The sequence below is a fragment of the Sphaeramia orbicularis genome, chromosome 14 (genome assembly GCF_902148855.1).
Source record: "Sphaeramia orbicularis chromosome 14, fSphaOr1.1, whole genome shotgun sequence".
Classification (NCBI taxonomy): Eukaryota; Metazoa; Chordata; class Actinopteri; order Kurtiformes; family Apogonidae; genus Sphaeramia; species Sphaeramia orbicularis.
This window is the reverse complement of record NC_043970.1, coordinates 30,869,421-30,891,093: the sequence shown is the minus strand read 5'-3', so window position 1 is coordinate 30,891,093 and position 21,673 is coordinate 30,869,421. Positions and strand designations below refer to the sequence as shown.

General features: G+C 38.5%; 1 protein-coding gene across 1 annotated transcript in view; it reads right to left on the bottom strand.

Moving 5' to 3' along the window:
• mtus2a (microtubule associated tumor suppressor candidate 2a) overlaps positions 1-19,460 on the bottom strand; it is a 66,827-nt gene extending 47,367 nt beyond the window's left edge. Inside the window, exons 1-2 of the mRNA XM_030153833.1 lie at positions 19,303-19,460; positions 1,749-4,123 (exon numbers count right to left, since the gene is read on the bottom strand). Coding sequence (XP_030009693.1) covers positions 1,749-3,845 — 2,097 coding nt within the window. The 5' untranslated portion in view covers positions 3,846-4,123; positions 19,303-19,460. The remainder of the gene's footprint in view (positions 1-1,748; positions 4,124-19,302) is intronic.
• Positions 19,461-21,673: the final 2,213 nt, after the last annotated feature.

The following is a 21,673-nucleotide window of genomic DNA, read 5'->3' as shown; positions in this document are numbered from 1 at the left end:
GCAGCAGCATAATTTAAAATCTTCAAACCCTGTGTGTTGCTGTCATTACCCTTTGTATTCAACCAAATATACTGAAGTAATTTTACCCCTGCTACCCCCCCACCCCCCGGCTTTATACATCAGCATCCATTAACTATGTTAGGTGGTGAATTCCAAATGAAGTTATTCAGTCAGACTCAATCAGGAATGATTTTAAGCAGCCCTTGTATGAGTAGGAACAAAACGCATAAAATCTACAACAATTAAACATGGTTTACTGCAGAACAGAGGATATTGACATCAAGTGAAGAAATCGATGTGGAGGGTTAACAAATTTAACATAAGAAGTTTGTCATTACACTGATTACGTTTATGACTTTATATGATCAAGTAATTCCGTGAAGCAACAGCTAATTAAAGCTGCAGTGCTTGGTAGTTTTATGGCATCACTAGGTAAAAAGCCTATAACTGCCTTTCAGCGCACTGTTATTCAAATGATCTGACAAGAAACAAGAATTCTACCGCCTTCTCTGGACTCAAGCTGTAGAAAACCTACCATGTGATGGGTTCTCATAGTGTATTCAGGCATGTAGGGGGTTCAAATTATGTGACCAACAGCTGTAATTATTACAGATTGATGTTCAGTTTCACTCACTGCTCTCTGGTTCCCGCAGCTTTAACAGATGAAATGTCATATTTTAATTCTATATGACATTTTTCATTTTACATTCTTCATATTTCATTACTCAAGGTTGTAATAGTGTGGGATTTTTCATTATGGTTTAGTTTTATTTAGTTTAGTTTAGTTTTTTTTTTTTGCTCTAAATCAGTTAGTTTTAATTAGTTTTTAGAGCAGGTTTACTAGTTTTATTACTTTTCTTTTTTTTCTAAATGCTTAGTTTTAGTTTAATTTTAGTATTAGCTTGAGTTTTTTCATATCTTTTTATCTTCCTCGCCGTCGTATTCAAAGAAATCCCATACAGGACTCTGCTGCTTTCTCCCAACTTTAGTCTTCATGTTGCCAGGTAGAGAGGGGACGAGAAGATGACTCTAAATGACAAGTGACGAGAATTTTGGCTGATCGTGAAGTGTCATATGGTGCCGCCAGCTAAAATTACTCGAATGAAACAAATCGATTTTATATCAATCATTGACAAAGACAAAAACGAAGGGGATTTTATCCATAATTTTTATACATTTTAGTTAGTTTTGTAAGCACACAATACAGTTTCAGTTAGTTATCATTTTTTATTTTAATTATAGTTTTTATTTATTTCAGTTAACGAAAATGTTATTTCAATTCTAGCTTTCATCATTTTGTTAGTTTTCTTTAACGATAATAAACTTGCCCTGCATTTTAATTGCTCCCAACACGCTTGCATTTGCCTTCTGTAGGATAAATAATCCTCTCATTTCTGTCCTTTCTTTCCTAGAAAAGTACAGTTACATAATTTCTGTGAGTAGGGAATTCTCCATTGAAACAATAATAAAAGCACTAGTTAAAGGATTTTGCGAAGAGCCATTGGCTCATCTTCATTCATTCTTCATTTTTACCAATGAGAACAATAATTGTGTGTACAAAATTTTATCCACATTACATTTAATGATGTTATGTCATTTCATCTAAGTGAAAAATGACACAAACAAGGCGACCAAATGACTCTGAATAAAATAAAACTATGAATTTCTCTGAATTTGATTATTGTTGTAAACATTTACACAAGTCCGATTATTATAACTTTTATGTGCAGATAGTACCAAGTGCTTACCTCTGATGGCGGCCCATAGAAGTTTTCGGCTTTGCTGCCCAGTTTGGGGGGTGCTGTATGGCTGTGGTTATGTGCATGTGGCGCACCATGTGTATGTGCAGGGGGGACAGTGTTTGTGTGTCCAGGCGGCCTGACACTCCTGTTCAGCATTCCAGATGGGAAGATATTTGTCTGCATCTCTTGACGGTACTTGTCATAAAGCAGGTTGGAGGCACTGAGTACTGGAGCTCCTCTGGTTTCTGCATCAGGTTTGTCTTTAGGGATGTCTTTGCTTGAGCTGGCTGTTTGGTTGTGTGTATAAGTTGAGAGTCTGGAAGGTAGAGAAGATACCTGATAAGGTCCATCAACAGCCTGGGGCTTAAACTGAGGATTTTTTCTGACATAGGTTATGATTTTGGGGCGTACCCCTTTAGGTTTCGGGATATGTTTAGGTGATGGGGAGCTCTCTTTAGGGTTGGGGTTGTGGTTAGAATTGGGGGAGCTTTGCTGGTTGTTAAGAGGCGCTTTGGGGATTCCAGTTGTGCTTATATTAGTTTTTACTGGTGCTCTCAAGCAACTGTTGCCATAGCCCTGAGTGGATGTTGTTACAGCAGGGTTGCATCCAGACGGGATATGTCGAATTACTCCAGAGGCATTTCTGGAAATGAGGTACATGGAGGGTTGTCTGCGTGGTGAGCCTTGGGGTGTCCTGAGCGGGGAGTGGGGAGGGGTAGATGCCCTGGAATCGACCCCTGTCCTGTTGGGACTGGAGCAGTTCCTCCTATATGTTAACTGAGTCTGGGGTCTCTTCTCTACAGTGGGACGGTTAGAGGGGCTGGAATTACGCCGTTGAGTGGTAGGAAGCTGCTTTTCCATAGGCGACACCTCCCTGTGGGTTGCTTGGCTAGGTTGTCGCTGTTGAAAGACTCCAGATGAGTTGTACAGATGTGAGAAATCTGAAGGTTCACGTAAAGATGATTTGGAAAACTTTCGATTGGACCCATTACTGTGTGAATCGGCAGAAGGGTTAGGGGAGGAGGGCTGCCCTGTTTCACTCTGAGGAGTGTTGGATTCTGGTAAGCTCCTTGCTCTTCCCATCTCTGTCTGACAAAGGGGTCTAACAAGCTGCTGTCGTCTGGGCGGCAGCACCCTCTCCTCAAATCCAGCCTTTCTCCTTTGCCCCAATCCACCATCAGAGGATAATCCATTTCTACTATAACTCCTCCCCTCGTGGCTCTGATCCTGGCTGCAGTACTGAGGACGGTCATGTTTCTCCTGAGGACGGAAAGGTGGGGAGTTCTTGCTGGAATCTAGTGGGGTTGCCCCTCTTCGGGTCTGGGCTGAGGTAGTGTTGTTGACATTGGAGTAGGAGTTGGTCTTGTAGTTGGGCAGAGAGATGAGAGACTGTGCTTCTCCACCACCATCTAGAGCACTAGAAAGACTCCCACTGAGGGAAACAGCTGACAAACTGGACACAAACACATTTGTCTCAGACTTGGACTCTTTCAGACCTCCTTTCCGTCTCTCATGGCGTCCTGATCTGCCTGACCTGGTGTCCTCTTTCTCCATTGAAACTGACACACATGTATCTAGCTCTTCAGTGCTGTGACAGGCAGCCCTTTTCTGCATCTCCCTGCCCCTTTGAATCCTGCTATCCACTTTGTTGCTATCGTTGTCATTCCTCTTCACCCCGGTCGAAGCTGAACTGGCAGTTGAACTGGAGGATATAGACATCGGACCCTCATCTTTTCCATCCCTTAAGCTTCCTCCATCATCTTCATCTTCATTTTCTTCATCTTGATCCCTTTTCCCCAGGAAAGTGTGTATCTCCTGACACTCCAACAGCTCAAACTCACTGAGGTCAGGATCCATGCATTGGTGATCAGAGCTCCAGATCACTATTTTTTCATTGGTGTCACTCTGGGAGACCAAAGGAGGAAGGGAACCTGTGCCATACTCTAGGCCTCCAACTAGTCCTTCTCCTTGATCACCAATCAATGTTAACTGATTTGCATTATCGTCCCCTGATTGGGGGAACTGCATCTGGGTTTTGGTTGTCATTTTCTCTCCTCTATCAACACTGACCCTCAGTCCCTGGAAACTAGTTGGGACACTCATGTTGGACTGCTTCTTTTGGCAAACTCAAAGACACCTGCAGGGTCCTGAGGCCATTTATAGTTAGAAATATATCCTGTGTTTCCTCCTGGTGTTGCCTATACACCGTGTGTTTGTCCTGTGTAGGATCTGTGCAGAGATGGGTCTTCAGCTGATGATTCCAAGGGCAAAATGTCATCTCATGAATTATACTCCATTTCACTTCACCAAATATTTTACATTTGGTTTGAGTTGACAAAGATGTCTCTAATGGCTCTTCTGGAAAATGATGATATTTCAGCCTGGAAAAGAAGAAAACAACAAATTTCTAACACTGTCTGATTCCTATAATGCAGTGACAAAAGCAACGACAAATGTTTTATCATCACAGAACACCAAACAAAAGAGAACTGAACGTAAGACTAGATATTTTGGCCAAAAAATAAAAACAGCTTAATTCAGCATGACAATTCACTATTAATCAACTGCTTTTTCCCTCTAGGTGAATTCATTATCAAGCATGAGTCAAAGAAGGTTTCCTTACAACATATATATAGAGTATATATGTATATAAATAATGAGAGAGGCAAACTGGTTTTTGAATCTTCCTTGAGCAAGAAAAGTCACCAGAGTAATAATATTTAATGATATTCCTTGTAAATTAGGCATCAAGAATTTTTCACAATTTTCAGAAGGAAATTAATCTTATATATCTCCATGCCCTCAATTAACTGTAAAAAAAATCCTTCCACACATTGGTCATTTTCTATACCATCTATCTATTAGTAGATCGCACACTATATATATCTAAGTCACTCCTGAACTTAATAATCTCACTTTAATATGCAGTGAAATCAATTCTCAACAGCAAACCCTTTGGGTGTTTTTATGCTTTGTTTGGCCTGGGTAGAGGCAATTTGTGCAATTAGGATGGTACATAGTACAGCCTTGAGTATGTGCTTTTTTACCTGCGTGGGTTACGTCTATAATTACTAACTTATATGAAACAAAACTGAGCTTGTTTCCATGAGATCAAATCAAAGGCATAATTATAAATGTCATTCCTGGAATCAGCTTGTTTCTATTTTAAAGGCATATTTTATCTACAAGCACCTGTTGCATTAAAAAATGGCACATAAAACATAAAATGTGATGCAGCAGGTGGCTAAGTACGCTCAAGGAGTAATAACCTTGCTATCATGAACAGCAAATGTAGTGCAGCAGCATTAATAAGAATGAAATTAGCAAGTAATGATGAATGCTATATTTTGCAGGAAAATAAACATGACTGGAAAGTGAAGAGAAGTACAGACTGTTTAGATGTAAGTGAAGGAGTCACCCTGGGGAGAGCTGATGCAATACAGGCAAAGAGGCAAAACAGACAGGGTGAGAAGTGATTTGTAATGAGTTTGCTTCTCTAGAGACACTAAAATACTGAAGGCAGTTAAGGATTGGATGAAAAATCTGCAGTAAAAATACAATTCCACCATTTTGTTTTAAAGACTATGTTTTTTTTTATGTGCACAAACAATTACAGTCTTTATTTAGCTTTTGAACATGCATGAATCCCAAATGGAGATATCATGAAAATAACATAAAGCTGGTAATCAATAGTGTTTACTGGGTGAAGAGTAACATGACCACCGCCACAGGAGAACCAAATCCATACTGAGGGTCTGTGCACTACTGCAGGGTTAACATTCCTCTCTCAACATGCCTCCACCAACATACCATATGGCTGATAAAGTCGATGCAGTGATTCCGTCATATACAACAGTATCACATGTATTTCCTACTACACAGAAAAAAATACGACATACTCTGAGATGTACTGATTTTCAATACATTCATATAGCTCAAATACAACACCTCAGTTCAAGTAATCTGCTGTATGTAAATGTCACTAAAATGAGTAGAGTTAATACATGAGCAGATGGTAGGGAGGGCAAATGTCTGACAGGTTTTGTCATACCATGTTGCACCATTACAGTACGGTGTAATGACAGCGTGAAATAAAATAAAATAATAAACAAACAAACATGACAACCAAACAATAAATATCTTAAGTCTACGTAAATGTTTACTGGCTGTGACATATATTTACTCATGCCATGTGTTTGCTCTGAAAGGAAAGGCTTCAGGGTGTCTCTTTACATTTCCATCCTTCCATACAATTATGCAAGAGCTGTGAGGAAATCTGCTCCTCGAGCTTTGAAGCAGGAACATTAAAACCAGAGAATATTAATGGGCTTACTAGAATGTCTTGTGCCTAGCAGAAACAGCATATTTTACTTGTTTAGAAGACATAGCATATATACTTTACTCATGTTGACATAACCATGCTACCATATTCTGATAGAACTGTGACCTTCATGCTATAATTTGCTGTTTGGCAGTTCAACCCAGCCAAATATGTCTTCACACCTTTACACTGAACATCTTAGTAGATTCCAAAGTTCAAACAGTGCTCTATTCCTTTTAATTATATGTGTCGCAGGGGCCTGATGTTTCTGCCTCTGGTATATTCTTACAAATATCTGCAAATTAGGGATGCACTGAAACCACTTTTTTCCAGATCGAGTACAAGTACTTACATTTAATTACTTGCCGATACCATGTACCGATATAAGTACTTAATAATACCATTACAGTTCTTAGTTACTTTTTAAAATGTGCTTTCTTGTCATTGTCATTAGTCTTTCTTTTTTTTTTTTTTTTTTTTTAATTTATAGCAACCAAGTGATGTACTAATGTTGGCTGCTTTATGTCTTGTTTCTGTCACCTGCCAAGGGACTGCAGATGGAAAATAGTTATTTTAACTAATTCTGGCATATTTACATGGGTGTATTTTTTTATACAGCAATGTTCATAAATGTGCATGATCCCTATTAAATAAACTAATAAAGTAAAATAAAAAAAATAAAATAAAACAAAGTGCTGCTACTGACATTTAATGCGTTGGAATGAGCGTTTTTCAATCAATCCATCAGAGGGCACCACTCTTAATTAATCATACTGTATTTGCCAAATACCACAAGAAAGAAAGTTAATAATAACAAACATGGTGACGACAGAGGAGGTAATACTAATGTGGATACTAATGTTGATACTGATGAGGGTAGTTGTCATAAATATGTCAGTAGTTTTTCACTAACTCACATAGTCGCTCTTTGAAAATATCCGCTACCTCCATGGTCCCTGGTGATACTGCTTCTCCATCTGGGTATGCACAGAGCCTTATATATAAGATAATATGATGATCTTTATATGGCTCTGGGTATGCATCCGCTATCTCCCTGAAAACAGACAAAATTACATGTGGAATGTACGCAGAGGACGACAATACACTCCACTGTTACTTTTACCACCGTCGTTTATTTTGAAACATCTCCACACTGCTGACATTACTCCTCCTCCATGTACCTGCTGCACTATGAGGTGAACATCACGCTGACGTCAAGTGGTATCGGTATGTTTGTATTGGAGCACTTTTACGAGTACGAGTATTACTACACACACTAAGTATCGGACCGATACTGGATACTGGTATCGATTTCGGTGCATCCATACTTAGTAGTTTCCAAAGTTCAAATAGTGCTCCATTCCTGTTAAGTACATGTGTCGCAGGAGCCTGATGTATCCACCTCTGGTATATTCTTACAAATATCTGTAAATCAATATAAAGATAGATCTACCTGAAGGGAAAAAAAAAAAAAAAGGATTTGTATGAAAATTGAAGTTATCATAACTAGCGGCATTGTACCTGTGGTGCCATTTTACGATAGCAGGGGAGGCTAAAATCGCCCAGCATACTTCACAACATTTGAATATGGACATAAAATTGTGCCCAGTAGACAGTCAGGTAATGTTTCTATTCCTTTGGCGAGTTTGGCAGCGATCGGGCCTGTGAAGGCTGAGAAAAATCTGTACAAACGCCCTCCTGTGCTGCAACATCGATCAGACAGACGGACAGACACAGAACGTGCATTATATAGTAGGATATGCTCCTCAAAAGCCATAAAACGGGTAATTCACAGGAGGAAATGACTTAAATATGTTTCTTAAAAGGTGTTTTTACTCAAGGGCTGTGAGTATTAAACCTTGCATGAACCTGCCAGAATAAATACATGTTCAACTGTACTGTCTATCCTTGAATAAAATGATATGATGTTAGTTAAAGGAAATATTTCTTCTTTGTAATCTGAGGTTACTGAGAGACTAAGCAAAAAATGTGCCATGCTACACAAAGCGATTCCATGCATTGTCTGCTGCAGTCCGCCGCTGCGCACACTGCCAATATTTACTCTCAACTGGTGCACACAATCAAGTAATTAGCTAATTATAAAACACACACACACACACACACCCCAGACAGACAAATTTCAAAGAGGCGGGAGAGGAAGAGGAAGAGGGATTGTAGTGAGAGAAAGAGACAGAGAGTGAATTCACAGAGACGACATGGTGGCAGATCGATTACAGCAGTGATGTAGTGCTGGACGTTTTGCTGATGACAGCAGTCTTGCGCAGCAGAGCGCTACATTCGGCCACAGCAGATGAATTAGAATAAGCTGCACAAAATAAGCTGCAAAAAGCCAATATGCCAAAAAATCATGTAGTAGGATGCAGAAGAAAATACAGTGACGTGTGTTTTTGGATAAAAAAAAAAAGCTTGTTCCAATTAAGAAAAACAAAGAAAATTCATTATTATTATATACTTTTTCCCATCTGGGAATGCTATAGGAGATATGAACTTGGAAAAAGCTGACAGGAACCCCCCAGTGCCTCATGATGGTGACAAACCCAGTTTCCTAGTTTATAAAACTGCCAAAAACAACTAAGATCATATTGGATTTAAGTGGATGAGTGAGGATTGTATGTTGTTAAACTGTATTCTTTTACTGGAATATCCATTATCTATATCATAATACTGGAAGGTCTCAGAGTGTGTGTGTGTGTGTGTGTGTGTGTATCTGCACAGTTCTGAGAAACTGAGATGTTTTTAATAGAATATATATCGGTTATCAGCCAATATATCGGATATTTGCGGTTTTTAGCTCCCCATGTCGGTATTAGCAACGTCCCCAAAAATCCCATATTGGTCGGGCTCTAGTTTTTAACTGGCCTTTGGTACCTACAGTTGAGGAATAGTCCCATCTCCACATTAAAATGGAGTTGATAAGACCAATATTTTGGGAGATATTAGTCATTTTGGAATACAGTAGCCTTACAATCACGTTGTATTGTTGACAGAAAGTGCAGTGCAATGCTGTATGATGGGAAATAAAGTTAAAAACAGGAACAATGCATTTACTAACTTCAGTCCCTTGATATCCATATTAGTAACAGACTAGTACGATCATAATTGCAACAAATGTAGATAAATCATTAATTCAAAGCAGAAGAAACACAGTGAATACCTGAGTATTCTAGGACCATGGTTGTCTTTACAAGACATGACAGTAGTTATACATGTAAATAGTGTAGATAAAAAGTTCTCTTGAGTTCTGACAAGCTGCTGTCATCTGAGGTAACTTGTAAAGAATATAACATTACACAAACTTAGGACAAAAATATTACAGAAATAAAATGACATATGATCACTTTTAAAAAAATACTAATTTGCTTGGGAATCATTCAGAATTAAATCACTCAGAATTAAATATTAAAAAAAAAACTAGAAGCACTCGGAGAGCGCAGACCTCCGTCAAGGCTGATCAGTGCCCCCCCCCCCCCCCCCCCCCCCCCGTGGGCCCCCCCACCCCCGATCACCACCAAAATTTAATCATTTCTTCCTTATCCCATTTCCAACAAACCCTGAAAATTTCATCCAAATCTGTCCATAACTTTTTGAGTTATGTTGCACACTAACGGACAGACAAACAAACAAACAAACAAACAAACCCTGGCAAAAACATAACCTCCTTGGTGGAGGTAAAAACGTACAAATAAGAAATATATGGTGAGTTGAGAGAGACAATCCCAATACATAAAAGACATGACAAACTCTGAATTTGAAACTGAAGCACTGTGGTACTGTTTATCTTTCAAATGTTCATTGTGGTCAGTTTCAGATGCTGCAGCTCTTTCATAATTCATAGTTGGAGTTATTGTTTGTTCAGTATTAATTGTCAGACTTGTAAATCCAAGCTGGACTGACTGTACATATCCTGACCAAGGAAAATCAAATTCTCACTTTGTGCAGTAATCTACACCTGACTTTTCTGCCTCCGTCCATAATAATATACATTATATAGACTAAATGTCATCTAAAATTAATGTTTATTTGCAACATAGAACAGCAAACTATTACATGATCAAAAACAAAGGAATTCTAGCAAAAATACATGTCTCTGTTTTGAATGTGAGGGGTCGCCAGAAATTTGTGAAGTTAAAATGGGGTCATGAGCCAAAAAAGGTTGGAAACCACTGATTTATTGTCTGTTCCAAGTAAAAACAGAAATTCATGGCTTTAAGACAAAATTTAAAAACCACACTCTGGTATTAAAACCACTCCAACACTATCAAAAGCCCAATACAATCGTGTACGCTGAGGAAATTAACATTCGTATACATTGAATGTAGTACACTGCTTATTGTATTTAATGAAGATAAAGTGTGTGTCACCTGGTTGAAGTGACCACCATCTGAACCTCCCTTTGAACCCAGCAGGATGTAAAACCCACAAATATATGAAGAGTTTCTCTTGTTGTTGTCATGGTAATGCCATATGCCTGAGAACTGGAAAATACATCTCCTGACCCTGACGTGTTCCAAAAAGGTCAGCGCTAGAAAGTGACAGGTTACTGTGAAGGTCAGCTTTATGCTTTTCCTCTCAGAGCTCCTGCGTGCACTCTGTTGTGCATCACCTTTACATGTGAAGTCACATGTGTGCACAACCATGAAAACAACATTTACGCACTCACATAAACACACACAAAACACACACCTACACTTGAAATAGCTGAGGGAGATTCAGTTTTCTCCCATGACAACCTAGATGCTACACATCTAGAAGCAATCACCTCCCCAATGGATGGATCATCGAAGCGAGAAAAGCACAGGGAAAGATGAGCAAAGACCCAATTCAGAGAGGCATTGAGTTTTGTGGAAGTAAATGAAGAGGTGTGAAACAAATATGGACGTCGTTGGGATCGATGTGATCAAGTGCTGCAATTAATCGCTGACATCCCACTCAGAAAAAGAGAGAGCATGAGAGCATTCCTTTCTTTTTCTGTGAATAACTTTAAATGTGTGTGTGAAAATTTAAAAGTGAGAATCAAATATAACACATGTAGATGGATACAGGAAGGAACAGAGCTGTTAGAACATTATTTAGCTTCTAACTGGGATTAACCCATGAAAACCCAAACATCCACCGTCGACCTAAACCATCTGCGGATGTAACTGTTTAACACCTGTTGACCCACTAATCTTATCAATACGTGTAAATAATTGGTGTAAAATACAGTTTGTCGTCTTTTCATGGTCATCAGATATGACTCATTTGGACGTTCAGAGGCTCCATAGTTACCATGGAAACATTGTCATCTTCTACAACATTGATTCACCAGTAAAACCCATGGAGTTGGATCAATGACAGTGGATGGAAATACTTGGTTTATGTTCAGTTAATGATAGATTTTACTGGGGTTTTTTTATATAATAACCCTCAACTTTAATAAGAACTTTTAAGAACATCTACATGATTAGTGAATTAAATATAGAAAAATACCTGATTTATACTGATAAAATGCAAAATACAGAAGATACTATTATAATAAATGGTGATAAATCACTTCAGAAAGATTAGATATAGAGAAAATTTCACTTGGGAACTGACACAAAAGTGGGTGTTTAAGGGTTAAATGATTTATTGTTACAATATTAGCTTCCGTATTTTCTATTTTTCACTGTAAATCATATTTTTCAACTGTAAAATGCAGTTTGTCATCTTTTCATGGTCAACAGATATGACACATTTGGACATTTAAGAGGCTCCATAGTTACCATAGAAACACCATCATCTTCTACAACATTGATTCACCAGTAAAACCCATGGAGTTGCATCAATGACAGTGGATGGAAATGCTTGGTTTATGTTCTTTTAATGATATATTTTACTGAAAAGGTCACTTTTTCTTCAATTTTCTAAGTTTTATATATAATAACCCTGTATTTTAATCTGAGCTTTAATAAACATCTACATGATCAGTAAATTAAATATAGCAAAATATATAATTTACACTGAGAAAACACACAACACAGAGGATAATATTATAATAAATGGTGATAAATCATATAAGAAAAGTCAAATACTGAGAAAAAGCTATTTTGGACGTGCTACCAAAGTAGCACTGGGTGTTTATGGGTTAAAAAAGGGAATATATCACCTGCAACCAAAACAGCCCTATATCCACATTCCTGACTGCATGTACTGTATGTAGCGTCAAAGAAAGTGAACATACTGCAATCCCAAGACGAGTAAAGTAATTACTGAAAATCCATATCCACCATATATGCATAATAGGTGTAAACTGTCTGTAGGCGGACAAAGGACTGCATTAAGCTCAGTCATAAGTGAACTATGCTATTCTTTTTCCCATATGGATTTATGCTTATCAAGACCGTATGGATTCTCATTCATTTCTCTTTGGTAGCTGCTATTTTATTGTTCATTTTACATTCTTTAAATATCACAGAACCAAGAAATTCAATGTAGCGGTAGTGAGCATAAGGCACCAGTGATATTGCCAAAAAATGGAATCTCAGTCTTAGTCAGGGATGATTGTTTTTGTTTTGTTTTTTCCCTTCAAGATAAATTGAAAATAGCTTCCTTCATTAAAACTATGCACCGTTTATGTGCGATCACAACAGGAAGTAAGAAAAAGCAGCATTGTCACAGTCATGTCACTGAGGACTAAAGCATTTGAAACAGAATAAAGTATCAATGATATTCATGATGTTAACACATGCAAATAGGTTGCATTTTGAGAACAGTCTCAAGAGGAGGCAACAATCTTGATTTTTTGATTTGGGCTTTACTTTTATGCTTCTCAAAAAGCAAAAACAGGTCCAATCAAAATCATTCTCCGTATTGCAAACCTTAAGTACGAGTACCTTGTTTACTCTTACTTAAGGTCGGTTTACATGCTGGTATGGTGATTGGCGTTTTCATAAACATATGTATAAATGTGATAACATACTATCTGTGTATATGAGCCCACTGGTGCACACATTCACACTCATTAACACACATACACACACGTCACATTAACACATGTACATACACTTCTCCCGGCGTCTTTGTTGTCGGTACAGTGGCACATGTGGCTATTACAGAAACCATTTGTCTTTGGCACTTTGCTTTATCCCTCTCCACCCCCACTGGATAGCAGACAGGTTTTATAGCTCTTCGATCCCAGGGGAACACACACACTTACAGATCCCACACCATACCATTGCTCTTTCATCCACACACACACACCTCTAAAGACATGTGAATTCCCGCACACCAAAATAGAAAAAAAAAAAAAAAAAAAAACGCATGGAGGGAATGCAAATGGACAGAGCAACGTGTGCGTAACCATAATTTATGGCTCTTGAGTCTTAGCACATGACATAATTAGATTTAGTGCTGGATTTAAATTAAAATGCGGTGTAGCAGTTATCCTCAAAGATAAAACTCAGTTCCTCTTATATAGTACATGCTGTGACTTTGCATGCATGTAATTAATCTCTAATGGCATCATCCTTGCATGTCCTTGTACGCTTTCCCGGGGCCGAATTATGTGTTAAAATTTGTGTGTGTGAAATTGTGTATGTGTGAACTTGGGAATTTCCACCCTTCGCAGATATATTTAGGGATTTTTCACACTGAAAAATAAACAGATGTATTAGGTATGCAGATATATCCTCCACATCTTCTGGTCAATTGTTGAAGAAAACATGGAAATCCTTTTTTTCTTGTACTTTGTATTTCATTCACATTCTTCCAGGATTTCAGCAGAATAAAGCTTAATGAGAATATCTAAGCTAAGCTTGACTCATCCATTTCTTCTCCTCCCATCCCTGTCAATGACACAACGCAAACAGAAATAGCAGTCATATAAGCTAAATGCTCCACTTTCTCACAAGAACACAATACAGACCCTGTAGACAGATTTTCACAAGTGATGATTCACTAAACTGTGCTGGTGTGTTCGCGTGAACCAAGCAAAAGCTCACAATGCACTGCAAAGGGATTAACATCACACAAAACACTGAGGCAGTACCGGGAATATCCAGAAATAGCAGTTGCTTGAATGTTGTTATGCACTGATTATCTCCGAAACAAAAAACACAGCTACTCCAATAATGTTTACTTGTAGTTTCTCTGCTGCAAAGTACAGCTCAAGAATGCAACATTCATTTACACTTTGTTCCTTCCATGAAACCTCTGTCTAATCCCCTTCTTAAAAAAATACTCCACTCCTTCCACTCCTCCACTGTTTTATTTCCATTTTACCTTAATGTTATGCAGTTAATGATGGCAGGGTGAGGTGATCAATCGCATTTTCATCCTCGTAGACGACACATCAGCAGACCACATCTGCCCAAATAATCTCATCTTTCTGTACCCCGTCTGTCTCTCTCCCACTCCACTCCCACATACACACAGTTGGATGTTTTTTTTTATACCCCAGGGGAGACATTTTATACCGCGTGGGGTAACTGTAACAGGATTGCTGTTGGATCCGCAGGTCAGGGTGGGTGGTCATACCTAACTGAATAAGGAGAACGAAAAAACCAGATCATCGGCAATGAAAACTAATTATTCCCGTATTGTTCGTGCCGTGATTAAATTGTCGGAAAAATCACAATATCTCAATAATAGGATTTATTGTCCAAAGCGAAATGAAAAATGGCCGCGTGCACAATTTCACGTGCATGCACAGATGTTCACAAGCATGTGGACACATGACAAGGTTTGTCTCTTTGTTTTTCCCACAGTTAACAAGACAAAAGAAATCTTAACAGCCTTTATGCTTCAATGTTAGGGAAAAAACAGAAAATAATAAGTCAAATGTGCACATTATGCTGCATATATTGAAATATAACACCACCTACACACAAACACACACACACACACACTCCAGTACTGATTATGACTAAAGCAGGAACAAAAGACAAAGCTTTAACTTGCAAAACAGTGATATTTCACCTAGTTTTTGCACTGATGCTTGTGGCAAGTACTAGGAAAGAATTTTTTAGTAAATTAGACCCGGTCCTGCTTCCCCCTCTCTCTCTCTTTGTTTTGCTAAGCAGCCTGTAAGGATTGATTGTAGCTAAGAAAGATAATGGGAAGACAGATGTTAAGGGGAAATGAAATGGGAAATTAGACAAGAATATGATAAGTTAAGATGAAAACAATAGGGATCTGTGGGAAACATTAGCGTGGCTGGAATAAACTGGCTGCAATGGCCTAGAGGAGAGACAGTGGAGAAGGAGTGAATCATTAGGTGTGTTTATTGGTTCATTGAGCCCCACAGTTATACACAGATCTAGACTGGAATGGCATGGATGAGAGGAGAAAGGGTGTCTGTCCATGCTGGTTTGCTGGTAGCACCGCATTGTTATTAGCAAAAGCCCCTCCACCCACTACCCTCACTCCTGTCGCAGAGAAAAATGTTAACTCTTGCATGTCTGGTGGAAAACCTGTATGAGGGGACAAAGACAAGAGAGGAGGAGGAGGAGGGATGAGGAGAGGAGAGGAGAGGAGAGGAGAGGAGAGGAGAGGAGAGGAGAGGAGAGGAGAGGAGAGGAGAGGAGAGGAGAGGAGAGGAGAGGAGAGGAGAGGAGAGGAGAGGAGAGGAGAGGAGAGGAGGAGATCCAGACAAAAAAAAGGAAAAAAAAAAAAGATGCAACAATAGTGGAATCCTCTGTGGGACTACATGGAAGTTTCCACAAGCTTACATGAAAACACAGTCAGACATAAAGCTGGCAAGGTTAGACAGCACAGACAAAGAAAAGCAGAGGCTGACTCATTTTTTTTTTTTTTTTTTGTTATTTTAGGAAAATATGATAATAGAAACAAATGATGCTGCAGAGAGCAAGGAGAGTGCAAAGGGTGGGCATGTGGGGGATTCTAGTTAGTATTGTAATGTGGAAGAGTGTGTATGCATGTGTAATGTGCAAGTGGTAAATCCCAGGGGGGGTTATGGGGGGAGGGAGATGTGGCAAAGGATCAGGGAGAGGTGAGCAAAGAATAAAGTGAGCTGGGGGGGTGGAGGTGGTGATGATGTGCGAGAATAATATGGTAATGGTTGGAACCAACTGTGACTTTCTGAAAGCAGACTGTTGTCATATAATGGACAAAAGGAGGTGAGGGTGTTCAGGATGGGATGGAAAACTCCTTTGGGAAAAGGAAAAAAGAAGAATCTCTAAGCTGAAGCATTCACATACTGTTGCTGTGGGATACAACATACAGTATCAGTCTATTTTTGTGACTCAAAAAAAAAAAAAAAAAAGAATTTAGATGTTGAGAGTGGAGATGTATCATTAAAAATTGATGGTACAGGCTTAGTCAGTGTTTCTGTGGCCTCCTGCAAGTTAACTTACAGCTTGTCTTTGTTATAACACAGCTGCACATATGTTGTCTTACATAATAAATCCCTCCAGTGTGCTGACTAATGCACCTTAAAATAAATTTAGAAAAAGGTAAAACTGCAGTAAATCCCTTCAGCTATAGCAAAAATCGGTCAAGAGCAGACAAACGGATATACACAGAAAAAAAAAAAAAAAAAAAGGTGTCTTATATTGACTTGCACCAGGACAAGATAGTGTGTGTTTGTGTGTACCATCGGTGGTGGAGGCGTGTCTCTCTTTTCACCCTCTCATGTCCTGCCTGTGACTGCAGGGGAGGAGCTACAACAAGCTCATTGCCACCTTCCAGACAAAGGCAGCAGCGTGAATGTGAGAGCGCGTGTTTGCCTGCGTGCTGACACTTCATTCACGCTGAATTCTCACACACAATCACACACACATATGCACTTGCCCACAATGAGCACAGAGAAAGATTACAAATGGTTTAATTATCAGTGAACGAAAACATGGGTTAGTAAAATAAACACAGCCGATTCGCTTTCTCTGTCTCTTTTTTTTTTTTTTTTTTTTTTTTTACAGCAATGGTTTTTTTTTTGTTTCCTTTGGTTTTCACCTTATATAAAACTAACACACTGCCTACAGAAAACAGGCCATATATGTTCTGCTAAAACTATGTATAACTAAGAGGCATACTGACACACTTTTTTTAATGTGTCAGATTATCTTTTCTTCACTTAACTGTTTTTCTGTATTTTTACTGTTCTTATTTTCTATTTAGTTTTATTTTATGTTATTGGTTTATTTAATCGGGACCATGCACATTTATGAACATTGCTGTATAAAAAAATGCACCTATGTAAATAAAAAAATAAAAAAATAAACTACTTTTCATCTGCAGTCCAACAAAACATAATACAACTAATAAAAAAAAACCTCACTCCTTTCCTTTCCTTTCCTTTCCTTTCCTTTCCTTTCCTTTCCTTTCCTTTCCTTTCCTTTCCTTTCCTTTCCTTATTTTGTCCTATTAAAATGACCTTGAAGTCACACCGCTGTGCCCCACTCCTGGGCTTTGTGACAAACTGTCTTACCTGCAGAAACACACACACATACATACGCACAAGAGCTGGAACACACACACACACAAAAAACACACTCTCTCCCCCTCTCTCTCTCTCTACTGCAAGTGATTTTCCAGCTGAATTGATCGCTGCCCAGACATTGCAGAGGTCAGATATAATGAATCAATCACACATGCATCAGCATCTAGAACAGCAGCCGCAGCAGACAGCATGCAGTTACAAGCCAAGGCCAAAGGCTCTGCTATGATGCAGTGTCAACCTCTACATTAACAATGACTGGAAGGCATTGGCAAGGTTTAGGAGAAATGACAGAACGATCCATAGATGTGGTGAGCCCGCACTGACAGCAGACAGTAAACACACAAATAACACACACTTCCCACACATACTTTGTTTACAAAATCTGAGGCTAGAATAATATTGACTGCATATTTAATGAAGCATAACCAGGTGCCAAATCGTGTGCAGAGAAGGGGATTCAAACAAACGCAACCAAAATCTGTCGGTTAAAAAAAAAAAAAAAAAAAAAAATGTTCTCCCACAGCCTCAAGGGTGACCTGATCATCAGACACCAATCAATCACAACAGGAGACAGCAGAGCATGAAAGGCATGCTGTCAATCTTCTCATCTTTATTTGATCCATCCCTTCCTGTCTTTTCTCCTCAGTCAGCCCTTTAACTAGCCTAAAGGTGAGACTGAGGACATGTGAAAAGTAAAGCCCAAGTGCTACCAGCGCGCCTTTGTGTTGAGAACCTCTGCAAAATGTTCATTATGTTAAGAAAATATTGAAATGTGATAGCTTCATTGGAAATACACAAGAAAACAAGCAGAACTGAATGGAACTGGTTGTACCTTTCAAGAAGATGAAGAGTGCAAAAGGTTTCCTTGAAGGTTTAATCTTGACAAAGTGCCTCTGCTTTTTCATGCTCTGCTCATACTTCAATATCCTTGTTAACGGACTGAAGTATAAACCAGATAAAAGCGTTTAATTTAATAAAAATGCATGACATATAAAGCATTACTATGGGAAATATTGATGGCCAGAATACAAAACCTCCTATCTGAAAAAAACACTTTTTTCAGGAAACAAAAAAACATTTAGTTTTATTATAGTATGGTCTTTGTTAAAAATATCCAAGCATATTCTACTGTTCTCAGACGCTCTTTCTATATTATGTGTTAACAATATCATCTTTGTTCTCAACGTTTAATGTAAAAACTCAAAATCTAAAAATTTGCAGATAGGAAGTTTTGTTTTTTGGCCATCGATATGAGAAACATGGGTTTGGAAGTAAGAAAAGGAGTTGCCCATACTGTGATAAAATCCCCAAATAAAGTTAATGACATCCAAATTGTCTTCTTTGTCACTTCTGAGTACAGTGGATCATGAAAGACTCAGTTCTAAAGCCTGGATAATCTATGTCTGATCATTAACATCACCCACAGAGACTTGACCTGCTCCATCCATCACACCAACCTGGATTTCCTTGTCTGACCTCACTTTTCCAGCCTTGCTTCACTCCCTTAGCCTACTGCTCCACTTCTGGACCGGTTTGCAGGTCAAGTTTCCACAAAACAAACCTGCTTATTTTTTCATACAATAAACTAAAATGCCTCAGATCAGAGCGCATGGCCTCATGTATATGGCGCATACATCAACACAACACCAGAGCCATGGAAAAACGCAGAGAGAACCGAGTCTGTCTAAGGATCCAAACAACAACAACAAAAATATGTGCACTTTTCAATAAAAACACGACTGATTATGGATCATGACTTGCAGAATACCTAGAGGAGGTTTTAAATCAGTGCGTCGTACCTTTAGATTTGACTGGCGCTGATTCACTGAAGAATGTCGGTCAAATGCAGGAGTTGCAAAACGAAACACAAGCTTGTCTTTCCACTGTCTTCTCTCTGACTGGCAGAAACAGCGCATGGAGAGAGAGAGAGAGAGAGAGAGAGAGAGAGAGAGAGAGAGAGAGAGAGAGAGAGATGCTGCGGGTAGAAAGAGGAAGGACGAAGAGGAGGAGGAGGAGGACGAGGACGAGGAGCGGTGCTGATGCTGCAGCCGACACCTGGCAGAGCATCCTTGAGAGCTCGTTCGAGGAGATCTGTTGTTTATAACGCATTAGCGCCCTCTGCTGCATGAAGATGGAAAGGTCAGAGAGGTAACCTACTATACACACTGCAAAAATCCAAATCTGACCAAGGTTATAATAGTTTGGGATTTTTAATTATACTTTAGTTTTATTTAGTTTTGACTTTTTTTCCCCCCTCTAATTCAGTTAGTTTTAATTAGTTTTTAGAGCATTTGCTAGTTTTTATTAGTTATCTTTTTTTCTGAATGCTTAGTTTTAGTTTAGTTTAGTTTTAGTATTAGTTTTAGTTATTTCATATATTTTATCTTCCTCACCATCCTATTCAAAGAAATTAGTGAGGCGCGAATCTGCGGGTTACTCTGGAAATTTTATTTGGGGGTCGGGTTAGGGCGGCTCATTGACTGAGCAGAGACACAAACACATGTTCATTATGATGTATAAATTCCCTATAGCAGGTTGGGGGGAGGGGGGGGGGTAATCCATACACAACATAACTTACGTGAAAACAATGCAAAGATGTGCAAAGCGTGAGAGGAGATGCACAAAGCAGCCAGCAGTAAACCAGACAGAAACATATAACCCAGCTAACCAGCAGTTAAACCAGATAGAAACATATATAAACCAGATAGAAACATATATAAACCAGCTAACCAGCAGTTAAACCAGATAGAAACATATAAACCAGCTAACCAGCAGTTACACCAGATAGAAACATATATAAACCAGATAGAAACATATATAAACTAGCTAACCAGCAGTTAAACTGCATAGAAACATATATAAACATATATAACCCAGTTCATCATCAGTAAACCACACCTTAGCATTTACCTCATCTCTTAATCATCTCCAGTTCCATTATTAGCCAACTTTGCTTCAGTTCAGTTCAGCTAGCTGTAGCTAGTAACATCAAACATTTTTTTAACATTATAACAGGTTCCATACCTCTGTAATTGGATTAGTTTTCATCTTCCTCTTTCCTCCTCTTCTAAACTGTGCAGTTAAGGCCTTGGAAGGCCTTTTCATGGTGATAAACTCCAGTTTTTACCTGGATGCTAATCTTGTCTGACGCTGTCATTTAGCTCCACTCTGTCTCTGTCACTCACCCGCACGCAGTGAGCCCAGTTAAGATTTTTTTTTTCTTTTTTTTAAGTACTTTTTTTCCTGTTGTTCAACTAAATTACATGATAAATATCTGCAAGCTTCACGCATTCGATTTTATAAATTGGTATATTATTGTATTCCAAAAAAGTAAAGACTGCTGTCATTAATCTGTGAACACCCCTAGAGAAAAGCACAAAATGGTTCACTCCACACTGAGTTTGACAAATGCACCTTGCTTGGTAGGTTATTCTCTGCATTGAAAGCACATTGGCAAGAGTATTGGACTTTAAACCTTCCATGCACGAATTATGAGAACCTCAGTCAAGATTTTTTTCTTGAGTGTTATTATTCCTCTATAGGCATGAAAAAAAAATGTGATTGAATTTTTTTTTAATGAACCTATTTTTCATGGAATTACAAAAATGTCCACTCAGCTGGACATCATGCATTTAATTTTAGAAGCAAAGAAACATGTATTTACTGATATACTATGAGGTAAAAACATTTTTAATGCTGCTAATTTGATGTTTTCTCACATTTTAACAATACCTGCATGTAGATAATATGCAACAAAACAAAACTGTTAATTACTGTTTCATAACAATTAGCTTTTCCTTTTTTTTTCTTTTTTTTTGCAGTCAAACATGTTACTGCAGATCAGATTTATCTAGAACAGCAAATTTACAGTAATGGTATGAATTACAGTGTATGGGACGATACATAAGCGTCCACTGTGTTGGCTGATATGGAAATAAAACAACAAAATCCATAAGTATATAAGAAAACCCCTTTGAACAGCTGTCCACTGTAGTGACCACTATGCATGAAAGGGTTTAAGACCTCATCAGGGATTTTGCCAGCAAAAAGACCTGTCAGTGGGCATTTTCTGTAGAGTAAACATGAATGTATAGAATTGTGCTATTTTTTTATTTTTGGAATACTTGTTCAAATCTGGTTGTTTTTGCAGTTTTTTGTATCTTTACAGGA